The sequence below is a fragment of the Miniopterus schreibersii genome (assembly GCF_964146895.1).
Source record: "Miniopterus schreibersii genome assembly, chromosome: 2".
In the NCBI taxonomy this organism is placed as follows: domain Eukaryota; kingdom Metazoa; phylum Chordata; class Mammalia; order Chiroptera; family Miniopteridae; genus Miniopterus; species Miniopterus schreibersii.
The window spans coordinates 74,369,090-74,382,616 of NC_138102.1; the positions used below are offsets into that span (position 1 = coordinate 74,369,090).

General features: G+C 45.5%; 1 protein-coding gene across 2 annotated transcripts in view; it reads right to left on the reverse strand.

Moving 5' to 3' along the window:
- The window catches only part of SIAH3 (siah E3 ubiquitin protein ligase family member 3), a 71,639-nt gene extending 60,244 nt beyond the window's left edge, over positions 1–11,395 (reverse strand). The window contains exon 1 of one of the 2 annotated variants that reach the window (XM_081128548.1): positions 11,119–11,395. In XM_081128548.1, coding sequence (XP_080984674.1) covers positions 11,119–11,253 — 135 coding nt within the window. In that variant the 5' untranslated portion in view covers positions 11,254–11,395. Of the gene's footprint in view, positions 1–9,935; positions 10,058–11,118 lie in introns of those variants that run through there. The other variant, XM_081128549.1, reaches the window with a different exon arrangement.
- Positions 11,396–13,527: the final 2,132 nt, after the last annotated feature.

Sequence of the window (13,527 nt, forward strand, 5' to 3'; positions counted from 1 at the left end):
ACCGGAAACAAACCTCACAAACATCATTGTACTTTCCTTCAACAAGCTCCCCTCTCACCTTGACACCTCCCTCTCTCAGTTCTTCCCACGGCAGTTTTGGAAAGAGAAAATGTTTGAAGGGCATTAGGAGAAAGGTTTACCAGAAATCAAGGTAAAGGCTGAGTTAAATTAGGTAGAAAATAGTCATTAAAATTTTTTCCTCTTTGCTTTAAGAAACCCAATTTACTAATAAAGTATGACTGCTAATGAGAAAGGAAATTTCAAAGGCCTATGGATCTCTCAGAGAACAGGTACAACATGGTAAGAGCCATGTTCTCTTAAAGGACAATTTTGCTTTGTATAAAAAGATTTCTTTCATTTTTTTCTTTTCTCAAAGGAAAAGTGACCCATTTAATGCTATCCCAATGCTTAGAGAGCACTTGCATTTCTGATGTCCTCAACCAGCTCCCATTGTCATTGAGAAGCGAGTCAATCACATGTCCCAGATTTGGGGGTCACTGCTAGTTTCAGACGGTTTGTCCACCTGTCAAACCATGTAACCCATTTTTTAAAAAGTCATAGGGCACAAATTTCCTTTTCTGCAGGGTAATTTGAGTTGAGCTTTTAGGTAAAATTGTTGCAAAGATTTTCCTTAAGTATTTCATGAAAATCACAATTTTGACTGAGCCTGAATTTGGATAGTTGGGCTCTTCATAGAAGCTTCCAGACAACCAATCCTGTGATGAAGAGGGAGAGACAGCATAACCTAGAGATTAAACGCACCAGCTTAAGTCCACCAGTCAATGGACACACCCTTGCATGAGTTTCTTAATCTATGCCTCAGCTTCCTCATGGGTAATATGGGAATAGGCTGATGGCTTTATTCTGAGGATTTTTTAAAAAGGCAATTAATTCAGGTAAATTACTTAGCATAGCACTTGGCACTTAGTAAGGGCTCAATAAACGTTAGCTAATAAAACATACACATACATAGTCTTCATTTGGGTTCCCCCAAAGTAGAGCCTGAGATAAGGCCCTGGATGCAGGAGTTTATTTGGGAGGTGATTCCAGGAAGCAGGAGGAGGGAATAAGTCACTGCTGTAGGCCACAGGGCTTGATTCCATGGACAGCTCGGAGAAGCCTAGAACATGCCTCCCAGGGTTGTCCACCAGCACCTGGAGCATCTAGTGCGTGTTTGATGTATATACACACAAGGGTGAATAAGACAGAATGCCAGATCAATGCTTTTAAATGAAATATAATATACTCAATATTAGACCTATGGCCGAGCAAGTTGGCTCACTTATTTGTTGTGAAAAGAGAACACTAAAGCATGGGGTACCAATAAGTGCTTACAAGCACAGGATTTTAACTTAAAAAGATTCTGCCACAAAGAGCTGTGTGACATTGAGCAAGCTCTTTCACCTTTTTCTGCTTTAGTATCTGTAAAATGGAGAATGATAGTAATATACCACTTCCTAGTGGGAGTCAAATACATAGCATTTAACACAGTTCCTGCACATAGCATGCCTTCAATAAAGGGTAGTCATTTTTCTTATCATCATCATTATTATTGAGTGCATAACTGAGACAATAGAAAACTATTGTCGTAGGGTTTCAGGATGTGTAGTTGGCTTACCTTAGTATAAGTCACAATATACTCCTATTTATAGAAAGGGAACCTGAGGTTCTGAGTGGCTGCTTGCCTCAGACTTCCCAGCACATCTTTGGCGGGGTTGTAGGAGCTAGAGCTAAAGGGCCGGCCATAGTGTCTGGTTACAAAGCTGGGCAGCTGGCTAGACTTGCTGGCCAGCCTTTTGTAAAATCTGTTATTGATCTGCATTTGGTTCCATCTCTGTGGGACCTTGCTAATGCCAAGCTAACCCCGTCTTCTTTCTCCAAACACCATCTGCAGTGGCCTTTCTCCTCCATAGAGGACATTCTCTGGTTTTATCTGCAAGGCCCTGCCCTATCCCATCTGCAGGCTGCTCTCTCCTGGCTGGAGTTCCTTGTGCTGCAGCTAGAAACAGCCCTGCAGCACACATCTCCTTACTAATCATGGATGTGTGATTAAAAATACATTACAGGACCAAGAAATGATTGAGATACAGGATCTTGTGAGGAAAACCGACATTTCCAGTTAGACCACAATTCTAAGTTATCCGCAAGGACCATGTTCTTGGGCTGAAAACATTAGGCTGGTTTCAAATCCATTTTCTGATGGCTCTTTCATCCTGGGCCAATGGTCAAGATAAAAATGTAGCATTTTGAAGCAGAACTTGACCCTTCCTGTTATTTAAAAGTCTGGGGTTATGGCTTTGTGGCTTTGGTGACTTCACTTGGAGCCTCATCCCTGTCTTTGCCAGCACTAGACACACAAGCAATATTTGCCTTTTCAATGCTCACTGTTGCCCCATTGGCTTACATCCTGGCAAATTCCTGAGCACAAGGACCCCTTGTGAAGATGTCCAGCACTGCCATGGGTCATGTTATAAAGGCAGTGTCCCCACCCCCCAGCAGTGTGACACAGATGGAGCAATGGATTCTGCCCCTCACCAGCTGTGACCTTGGGCAAGTCAATTCATCAATTGGGCCTCATCTGCTAGACCACAACCTAGAACTAAAGAATCACTCTGGTTATCTTAGCTTGAACCTATTACGCTTCAAAATCATGGGCACTCAATGACAGGGCCATTCCCTCTCTTGTCCCCAACATCCAGTTGGAATAGGAAAAGTTTGGTCACCCATGCAAGCTGGGCTAAAAACCCTTGGTCACGTCCTGTGCATCAGATAATATCTCTAAGGGACTCCACTTAATAGTAACATGGCTACCATTTATGGAGTATTTATTATGTGCTAGGTGCTATGCTAAACACTTTATGCACACATTATTTCATCTTCACAATAATCATTTCATAGGTGAAAAAATGCAGGCTCAAGGAGGTCAAAGACATTACTCAAGGAACATGACAGCATTGGATTCAAACCCAGATCTGTCTGACTCCAAAACCCATACCCTGGAGCCTCAACTAAAATGTTACTATTCTTTCCTAGGCCTACTTTCTCCCTTACCTCTGTCCTGAGACCAGTGGTCAGGCACAGACTGGTTGGGGGAGAAGGATCTTGTTCATTTCCAGTCTTCCTCAGTGCTGGGGATCAGGATCCTCCATCCACTGGGCTTTGCATCCTGTGATCCTGCACTGCTATTCGGAGATCTCTCAGGGTCCAAAGAAGTTGGCATCTCAGAATTACCATCGTGTGTGTGTGTGTGTGTGTGTGTGTGTGTGAGAGAGAGAGAGAGAGAGAGAGAGAGAGAGAGAGAGAGAGAGAGAGAGAAAGAGAGAGAGACAACTCAGATTGGAGTGCAGGGGACTCAGGCCCATGGCCTAGCCTGGTGCTTTTTTAAAATTCTCTGATGACAGTGGGATCCAGGAATTCTTTCTTGCCTCAGCAAGGTCAGAGCATCTCTCTCACCCTTCCTTGATTCCAGGGACTGCAGCCTCCACTGAGCATCGACCCCCTCTTCATCTCCACCCCCCTCAGATTGAAGCTACTTCTCAAGGTAGAATGAACTGAAGGGCAGAGAGAAATATCTAGTCTCCCAGGAGTGTGTGGTTTTTGCCCACCGACCTCCACCTACCCTGCTGAATCTCTCAGTGGTGTCACTCAGACTCAGATCCACAGCCTCGGGATCAGAGCCCCCTCACAGAGCCACTTACCCACGTGCTCACTCATCTGCTGCTAATGAAAAGAAGTCATGCATAAGTCATGAGGGGCAAGTTTCAGGCTGGGTGGATAAGGGGACTGATCTGAACAGCTGGTTCCTGCCTCTGTGAATGATAGGGGACCCCACTCTTTAGCCTTTGTCCCAACATGGATACCCTATTCTCCTGAGGTCCAGCCCTTCTCCCATTGGGCTGCTGGGCTCATAACCCATGCAGGGTTTAAAGTTTTCTTTGAGATTTAGCATTAAGGACAAATCTGACTTTTATGTAAGGTAAGAAATTGTTCTATTCAAAATTCTCTTCAAGGCCAAGGGCAATTTACATTCCAAGGAACAGCAAATACTGAGGCTTGTAGAGAGGGAGGTGGAGAGGCAGAGAAAGCCAGCCTCTCCCAGGTGGGATTGTGGGGAGTGGACACTAGCTTCTGAGCAGTCGCATTCATTGTAATGACCTTGTTGACAATAACTGCTCTTTACTGACTCTCCTCTATGGCAGACATTTTCCTTATGTGAGCTCGATTAATCCTAACAGCACAGCCACCATAAAATGCAAGCATTATTTTCTCCTTTTTATAGATGAGGAAATGGAGCCTCTGAGAAGCCAAGTCGTTTGTTCAAAGTCACAAATCAGCAAGTGGCACAGTCTGGGTTTGAATTCAGGACAGTCTCTCCCAGAGCCCAGATTTTCCCCCACACCCACTGTTTCCCTCCATGTTGGTCTGGTGGATTTATAAAATATGCACCAAGACAGCTGAAACTAATACAAAATAATATTGGATATCAACTGTACTTGAAAAATAAAATTAAAATAAATAAAATAAAATATGCACCAAGGGCAAATATAAAGCACTATGCTTTTGACTATGTATCTTGTTATTATTTCATTTTCAATATATGATGTGCATGCATCCATCTAAATTGTATTATTTTTAAAAGAATTTGAAAAAAAGGAAAGAAGATTTGTGGAGGAGGTGGGGAGTAAAGGGGTGATACTGTAGAGGTTCCAATTTGCTAAGAAAATGTGGGTCTGGTGAAGGTGAAATGGTTGAGTGCGGGGTACATCCCATGGGGTCATACTGCTGCTGTCCAGGGCAGACTGATGTGGCACCTGAAGAGAGTCCCTCTGGTTTTCTGCTTCCAGAGAATGTATCCAGGCAAGGGCCATCTAGCTAGGGCTGATCTGAAGGCATCCCAGGACAGTGCAGGGAATATAGGTCTGTCACTAAGAGACCTACATTTTGGTTCCAATTCCGTCAGGAAATAAGTTAACTCTGCAAAAGTCCTGTAGTGGGTTGAATGGTGGCCCTCCAAAACATGATCACATCTTAATTCCTGGAACATGTGAGTATTACCTCGTATGGCAAGAGTGAATATTATTTTATATGACTAAAGGTGTGATTACATTAAAGCTGTTGAGAGAAGTTTATCTTGGATTATCCAGGTAGACCTTAAATGCAATCACATGCATTCTTATGAGATAGACACACAGAGAAGAGAAGGCAATGTGACCACAGAGGCAGAGACTGGTGTGATGTGGCCACAAGCTAAAGAACACATGGAGCCACCAGAAGCTGGATGAGGCAAGGAAAAGATTCTTCCCTGGAGCCTTGGAGGGAGCATGGCCTTGTTGTCACCTTGATTTTGGATTTCTTGCCTCCTGAACTGTGGGAGAATATATTTCTCTCGTTTAAAGCCACTCAGCTTGTGGTAATTTGTTATAGCAGCCATAGGAAACTAACACAAGTCACTTCCCCTCTCTGGACTCAGTTCCCTTGACTGTAAAGTAAGAGTTAACCCCCCCAGTTCTGACATTCTCCTGGTCATTCCCTAAGCTGCATACCCCCTGGGAGGACAGGCCTCCATTCTCTAGATTTACCCCTTCCATGTGACATTAATGTCTAAACAGGTCAAATTTTCCCCTAGGGGAACAGAGCTGGTCAAATCAAAATGACTTTGTTAAGGGTAAAATACCTTCACAGACAATTAAATTTTTTCTTACTGTTAATTGCTTGAAAAATAATCAGCCTTACCCCAAGGAAGCCATCCAAATAACTCTGACCTCTTTGTGCATTTCAAAGAAAGTTCTCAGTACCTGCTTTCTAATTTCTTCCAAACAGCCCCTGCAGCTTGAGAGACCATGGTTAAAGAAGTTCCATAAAATTTGCTTTGGGACTGCTTGGTAAATGTGGTACAGAGATAATCGACTCACCTTCTCAGCTTCAGCCTTCTCTGCAACTCCATCACTGAAAGTTCACCAAATGACTGCGTGGGACTAAGGGCATCCAGTTATGTGACTCAAGAGTCTCATTTGCAATTACCATTAACCAGAAAAGCCCCATGACTGCTCTGTGCCCACAGAGTAGAGTATCATACAATATTCACAGAAACCAAAGGGCTGGAAGAGGTTGCAGAGAAAGCCTTTAGAATTAAGCTCCTAGAGTGAGCACCACTGGCTCTGGCTTTTCCCGTATCCTTTCTGCCCTCGAAGGTGCTAATGAGCTGTGAGGAGGCTCCAGCCTGGACAGCAGGAGGAAGACGGTGTTATTTCTAGAGGACTCAGAATGAGACCCCCTGAGGTGGCTGTGTCAGTAAGAACTGAGTAACCTACACAATTAAACAATCTTGTTGGAACCTTTAACTGCTTTGACAAGGTATTCAGGCTGAACACTCCAAAGCTCACCTCTGAATTTCTAAAAACAATGCTTAGGTCTTTAGCTCTCATTCAGCTGCTTACTGCACTGTGTCAGGCAGAGTTAGTGAAAGCCCCAGGGCCCATGGGACTTGCAAAGATTATTCCATAAACAGTAGGGGCAATGTTTGGCTTTGCCACACTTTCCTCCTTGGCTCCCTCCTTTGATGATCCCCCTCCTCCATGCACCCCCATCCCCACTTTCAGTCACTCAACACACTTCATCCACATAGGTTGGTCTGTGGATGAAAAGCATGTGGACGCTTCAAGTAATGGTATTAAAATGCCCTAATTTTCTATTTAGTATCTGTCAGGCACTTAAAGTCATTATTGTCCCACATCCCCCCCCCCCCCCCATTGTGTGTGTGTAAATCCAAGGTTAACAGGTTACAATAAAGAAGAGCTCTGGGAAGGCTGGATAGAGGCATGAATAACTTCCCAGTAGAGATGGAGAGGCTATGCTCTCACACTTGGATGCTGGGAGGGCACTATAGTCTCAGCAATGATGCTGACCCCAGTAAGGGCCTTTTGGAAGTTTGTCAGAAAGCATCTTACTAGTCTACTTTCAGAAACTGGTTTATCAAGGGCTGTGGTAAGAGGAGGAAGTTACCCTGCTGGCCTCAGCTCAGCTACTATCTGCTTAGGAAGGGCTGAGGACTGACCCCAGAGGGACTCTGGCTGTCACTACAGATCCTTCCCTGGAAATGCCTGAGTGCAGGGACTGGCCAGTCCACACCTCAGAGGGCACCTCTGGAGCTGGGGAAGAAGAGGGAGGACTGCCCAGCACAGGGCATTATAGACGCAGCTAGAGTGGATTGGAGAGGAGATAGGAGAGAAAGGCATTTTGGATTTGGAAACAAGCAAAAGGCAAGAGGAAGAAAGAAGTGCCAAATCCAGACCAGGAGCCAGAGCCCTCACTGGCGCCAGCCTGGAGCCCGCTGGCTGCATTTCAGTGACCTCTGTGAATGAAGAAGCAGAGGGCAGCCAGCCAAGAACACTGGCTCCTTGGCAGTGGTCACTGTCATGGTGTAGGAAGGAGAGGTAGGGGGCATCCTCTGTGCAAGGAGCCCTCCCTACAGGCAGAGACAGACAAACAAACAGACAAAGGGAAACACAGAGTGTCATTTGCACTCTACAGAGACTGCTCTGCTATAGTTCCTTGCCCTGCCTGGGACTTGCTTAAAGCAGAGGCTCCTCATATTCCAGGCCAGCTACACCAAACATCCCTTTTAATTAAGGTAGGAAGTAAGGGGCGTAATGACTTTAGCCAGGGTGTCTACATTCCTGGGAAGTCTTCTGCCTTCCATTTAGAAGGAAAGGCATCAGCTTTGAAGGAATTCCAGGTTACTGAGTAATCGCCATAATAAGATTAAGAATGAAGGTGACCTATACAAGCATGATAAATACACAATTTTCTCTGCTCAATAAGTGAATTTTGATTATAATTTAGCACTTGCCTCAGGTCCTAAAATACAGTCAGCATTCGCAGGAAAGCTCAGGAAAGGACAAAGTGCAAAAATGCTTCCACAGAACAAAACAAAACAAAAAACACAAGCTTCCTAGCCCTCTTATGTAGCTACATGCCACCTAGAAAATTGAAAACAAGGTTGTAGTCTCTGTCCTTAGTCACCATTCTGTGTACCAGCGTGTCATACAAAGTGTGGGGAAGCACCACAGATCAATAGCTATTCTGGGTTAACATTGCCACAGCTTTTTTTTTTTCTTTAAAAGAATTTTTCCCATGTGGATCACAGCTTATTATATCCCAGCCATATTTCTGTGGTCTGTTTATGGAAATTAATGCTTAGGAGGAGCACTTTTCTTTTGAGGTTTTATGCACTTTTTAATATAAATGATGATAGCAGCAATGCTCCTATGGAACTGGTCCTTTAAAAGCTCTGCAGCCCGGCCAGGCATGGCTCAGTGGTTGAGCATCGAACTATGACCCAAGAGATCGAGGTTCGATTCCCGATCGGGGCACATGCCCGGATTGCGGGCTCAGTTCCCAGTCGGGGGCATGCCAGAGGCAGCCGATCAATGACTCTCTTCACTGATGTTTCTCTCTCTCTCTCCCCTTCTCCTTTTCTCTTTCTGAAATCAATAAAGATATATTTAAAAAAAAAAAAAAAAAAAAAAGCTCTGCAAATTACTGTTAGCCCTCAGGTTTGAAAAGCAGGTAAAATTGACCCAATTTGCCACCTGGATCATGGAAGAGCACAAGATGTTATCTAAGCCTCCAAGGAGGTAACCTGGGCTAAAGAGGTCTCTCTGCCTGGCACAGCCTCTGTGAATCCTGTTTGTTCTGCTGCATTCCCTGGTTGCATTAGCAGCACTCAACTGGCTTTGCTTACCTGCAGTGAAGCTCATCTGAGCAAAATCTCTTAAGTGGTTTTTTATGGAAAGTGAAAAGCCAAATGAGAATGTATTTGAAAAAGTGAGGCATGGAAAATAGCCTCTCAAAGCATATGTCACCTATATTTATGTTACTGCTTATATGGTTTCTAAGTTGGCTAAAGTCTTTAAGTGACAACTTCTGAAGTTCCTAATTAATCCCTACATATTATGTGCAATAACATAATTTTTTTTGAAGGAAAAAAATCTAGTATCTACATCCACATCTAGTATCTCTTTTCAGCCTCACAGAGCCATGGAGGAAACAGGATAGGTATCTGTATGTTCATTTTGAAAGTTAGGAAAGGTTCAGAGAGGTTGAGTCTTGATGTCACTCAGCTAATCAGAGCAGACCCACAGCCAGCAACCTGACTCTGGACTCCTGGGTTTCAGCTGCAGGACTACTTGTCAGTATCCAGGCATACATCACTGAAAAATACACACAAATGCATTTCAGCCCACCCCACCCCACACAGAGATCTGAGCACCCCTCTGTTCCTCCATCAGCAGCAGTAGTCAATGAGCCATATAAATTCAAACTTTGGAAATGCTAAATCTCATAAACAATTGTTAAATGTATTAAAATGCAAAACAGGAGTAAACAAAATTTCTTGCCACAGGGAACTAATGTAAAGTGACAAAATAATGGGAGTTTGAATGAGTTCTGAAAAGTGGCCATGAAATGGAATTCAGATTCATATTTTAATATGTACACCATACACTTGCTTTGCCAAGGATGACGGCCGTGAATTCTCATTTACAAAACTCAGCCATAAAGGAAAAAAGAAATAGTGAAATGAGGGGAAAGAGAGAGACATCAAGAGCAAGCACAGGGACGAGAGAGGGAGAGATTGCCTGAGATGCTGTTAGTCACAGCTTGGGTGCCACAGCAAGCCAGTTCATCACAGCGGGTGCAGAGCAACCCATCACCCCTCTACCCAGGACTGGCCTGACAATGGCCCCAGGGGCCCCAGGCAGCTGCCCCTTCTAGGGACTTGCAGAAATTGAGTGGTGGTGTTGGAGGCATCCACCAGCATTGACCTGCAGTGATCCGACTGAGAAGAGTCTAACTCTTTACAGGAGTTTATAAAGTGATGAGCAACAAACAGCACCCTTCCTGCCCAAGATCAGTGGTCAGAATGACAGACATACCCTCACAGAGATTATTCCAGCGCTCTTCCTGCAGACCTTCCCCTTGTCACTCAGCCCTGGGTACAGTGAGGATGGGAAAGCAACTCCCAATGAGTCCACCATTTATTTTAGCCGTCAGTCCTGACGGCTGTTTCACATTTGGGGAGTTCAGCCCTGCCCCCCCCCCCCAACTACTGCTATGCTTTCCCCGACTCCCCACCGCTCGCTAGTGGCTCCTGATTCATTTCCCCATCAGTCTTGGCCGGGATGTGGTGCGGTCCTCCAGGATCCCATATCTTGGCTGTTCTTTTAAAGAGCATTGACCCGAAGGCACAAATGCCGAGGCCTCGGCGCCAGGAGCGCAGCGGGGCGGCCACAGGCGGCGCAGCAGCCGCAGCGGCGGGGGGGGGGGGGCCGGCGGCGACTCGGGGCGTCACTGCCCCTCCGAGGCCCACGCGCCGCCTCGGTCCTCGGGGCAAGGGGCGGGGAGCGGGGGAGGGGGCGGGGGCGTATCTAGCTCGCAGGCAGCAAAGACGGCAAATTCCCGTCTCTCTGACTCTGTCTCTCTGTGTCTCTCTCTTTCACACACACACACACACACACACACACACACACACACACACACACACACACGCGCGCTCACTCACTCAAGGAAAAACACTTCGCAGACTGAGCCCCCTCGCCGACTCCCAGGTCCCTGTCTGGGTGTTTCTGCCCCCGTTACTTCAGCAGCAGCCAGAGGGGGCTCCCCAAATCCATGTGCCTACCAGCTTTTGCAAACACATGGAGCAGACTGCAATTTGGGTAACTTTTCAAATCCCGTCGACTGAACACTTGCCCACAAATATTTGAGGGGGGGACGCCCCCTCATCCCTCCACCTCCACTTCTGACCCCCACCATGCTCTCGGGCTGACTGCTTGGGGGAAAGAAATGAAACAGTCACTCCAGTTGTTCTGGCCACTCGGGGACACACACACACACACACACACACACACACACACACACACACGCTGCCAGAGAGAAGCACCGAGCCCCCTGGGGAGCCAGCACGAGCCAGCGAGGCAACCGAGTCCCAGACGCGGCGCCAGCGCCAGCGAGCCAGCCTCGGCCCGGAGCCCCGAGCGCGCACCGAGGGTCACTGACGCCCCCGAGGGAGGACTCGAACCCGCGCAGCGCGCGTACCAGCCCTAGCGAGCAGCTCACCTTCAGGTTGTGCGTGGGGTTTACGACGCAGACAAGTTGGCCGGCGGCGGAGAAAACCCGTTTAGCCTTGTAGTGCTGAAAGCGGAGGTGAATGAGATCTAACACAGCTCCAAAGCACTGGGCGAAGAAAAGCATCACAACTTTTGGGGGGTCGTTGGCACAGGAAGGCAGCGGAGGCAGCTGTGGGTCCTCGGGCTCTGGAAGGCGCGCAGCCTCTGAGACGCGGGGCTCCGGACCGGCTTAGCGCCCTCGGATTCATCATCAAAATAAGACGCTTAGAATCTTGCAGCAGCGAGGCGGCCAATCAAAAGGACAGAAGTGTTATCCTGGAGGTGCAGAGACAGCCAATAACAAATGCCTCCCCTGCTGAAACTCCCCGATGAATCGAGCCTGGCGCAGAATGTATTATTGAACATTACCATAGATCAGCACATTGCATTTATCTTGTGATTACAGCCAACCATACATAATGCTGGGGAGATAGGCTGACAAAATTGATTGCTTAATGTGTCTCCATTTATTAATTGACTTAATTTAACATAAGAGCCTTTCTTAACGCGCTGGCAAAAACGTAAAACGTTTAAACCTCCAAATAGTAAAACAGCCTGTTCCAAAGTAGGCAGATGGATAACGTAGATCGTGGCTCCACTCAACAGAGCTGCTTGGGAGAAAATCAAATATTACAAGACTCCTCTGATTCCAGATAAGGATTTGGCAGGGGAAGGAATGAGCATCTTTTAATCTTGCGCTCTCTCTGCAATTTGGGTTTCAGCCCCCTTGAAAAAATCTTACTCTCCACTCTGTATAAAAAGAAAGAAAAAAAAAAGAATCCCGCACATACACATATGTATATATATCCATAATACTGTAATTACTGACGCCTGAAAATATTAAAGCATAAAAATGCACTGAGTATGCTTCTAAAAATAACGAAATCCCTCATGCGTGAATGCATATACACAGGAAAACCTACACAGAGGAAAGTGGCTTGTAAATCAGCAAAATAATTACAGATGCAGAGGGTCTTTTCTTGTCATTCATTTGCATATTGGTGGGCAGCAAATAACTAAATTGGTGGATACGTTAGAACAGAGATTAAGAACACACATACCACATTATCTGAGTTTGTCTGCAAATGCCAGCAGCAGGTTTCTGTGCTGGAGCAGCAGAGGGCATTCCAGTCCTCAGACTGCTCCTTCTCTTTTACCTCCCTGGGGAGGGAGGTAAGCCCACCCACAGGTTCTGGAAGAAAGGCTCCTGAGCAGCACTTGAGGAATCACAGTTCTTGGGGATAGTCAGCCTTCCTGACTAAAGCAGGAGAGTTGGGTGTTGTGTCTCCCCTCTTCTTTGGTTGTTTCTGTATTGAGAAGTCAGCCCAGATCCAGCGCGCCTGGGTGAGAATGGGCCTTGCGCATGAATTGCACTCAGAGCTGTGAGCCCATTGCTCCTTCCCAAAGGGCTCTCACTCTTTACCGGCTACAGTGCTAGGGTTGTAATGTATGAAAGTGTACATATATCTGGAACACCTATTCTGTGACTTGGTCAGGCAATTAAATCAATAACAGATTAAAATACAGGAAAAAAATGAACAAGTTTACTGAAACCAGGACAAAGCCCCAGTGTTAGTTTTAACTTGAATTTTAAATCAAACCAAATGTTTTAAGAAACAAATAAGCCAAGCACCAATTAAAACAGAAAGTTTGTACTTTCTAAAATGCACTGGCACAAACCTAGAAGGTGACAACATCTGAACTGATTAGGACCTCATCAATATGATACATTTATAGGACATGATTCCCCGCACCCAATCATTAAATAGTTTGTAAACAAGGTTGCTGACCCACAATACCAGCATTCGCTCTCTAAAGTTTTTATTTTCCAGAACAGTCAGCATTTTAGTATTCAGCTGAAAAGCATTCAAAGTTTTTTTTATTACCTTACTTTTTTTAAAAGAGAAAAGTAAGATTGCAATTCCATAGATTTCTTAAAAACACATCTCATAATTCATAAAAGTCCAAACCTCCCTCTCCTTCATCCTTTGTTAGGATGGAACTATTGTGTTTTTGTTTTTCCCTTTATGCAACCTCAGACAGGTTTCTTAACCTTGCTGAAGCTCGGTTTCCACACCTGTCACAAAGGAATAATAGAAATTTATTTCTCTCAAGGTCATTGTGAAGACTAAGACAAAGTATCTAGAAGTACCCAGCACAGTGCCTGATCCAAAGCAGCCTTTCAATAGAGTCTAATGAGCATCTTGGTGGAAGGGTGATTATTTGGCAGTATGTTTTTACTTTCTGCTCCATGGAATATTTTCCCCCACTGATATTCATGCTATCATCCAGGGCCATGGAAACAGAGGGCATGATAAGTGTGAACTTGGCTCCTGCTTTGTTCTTAAGGGTTAGTGTT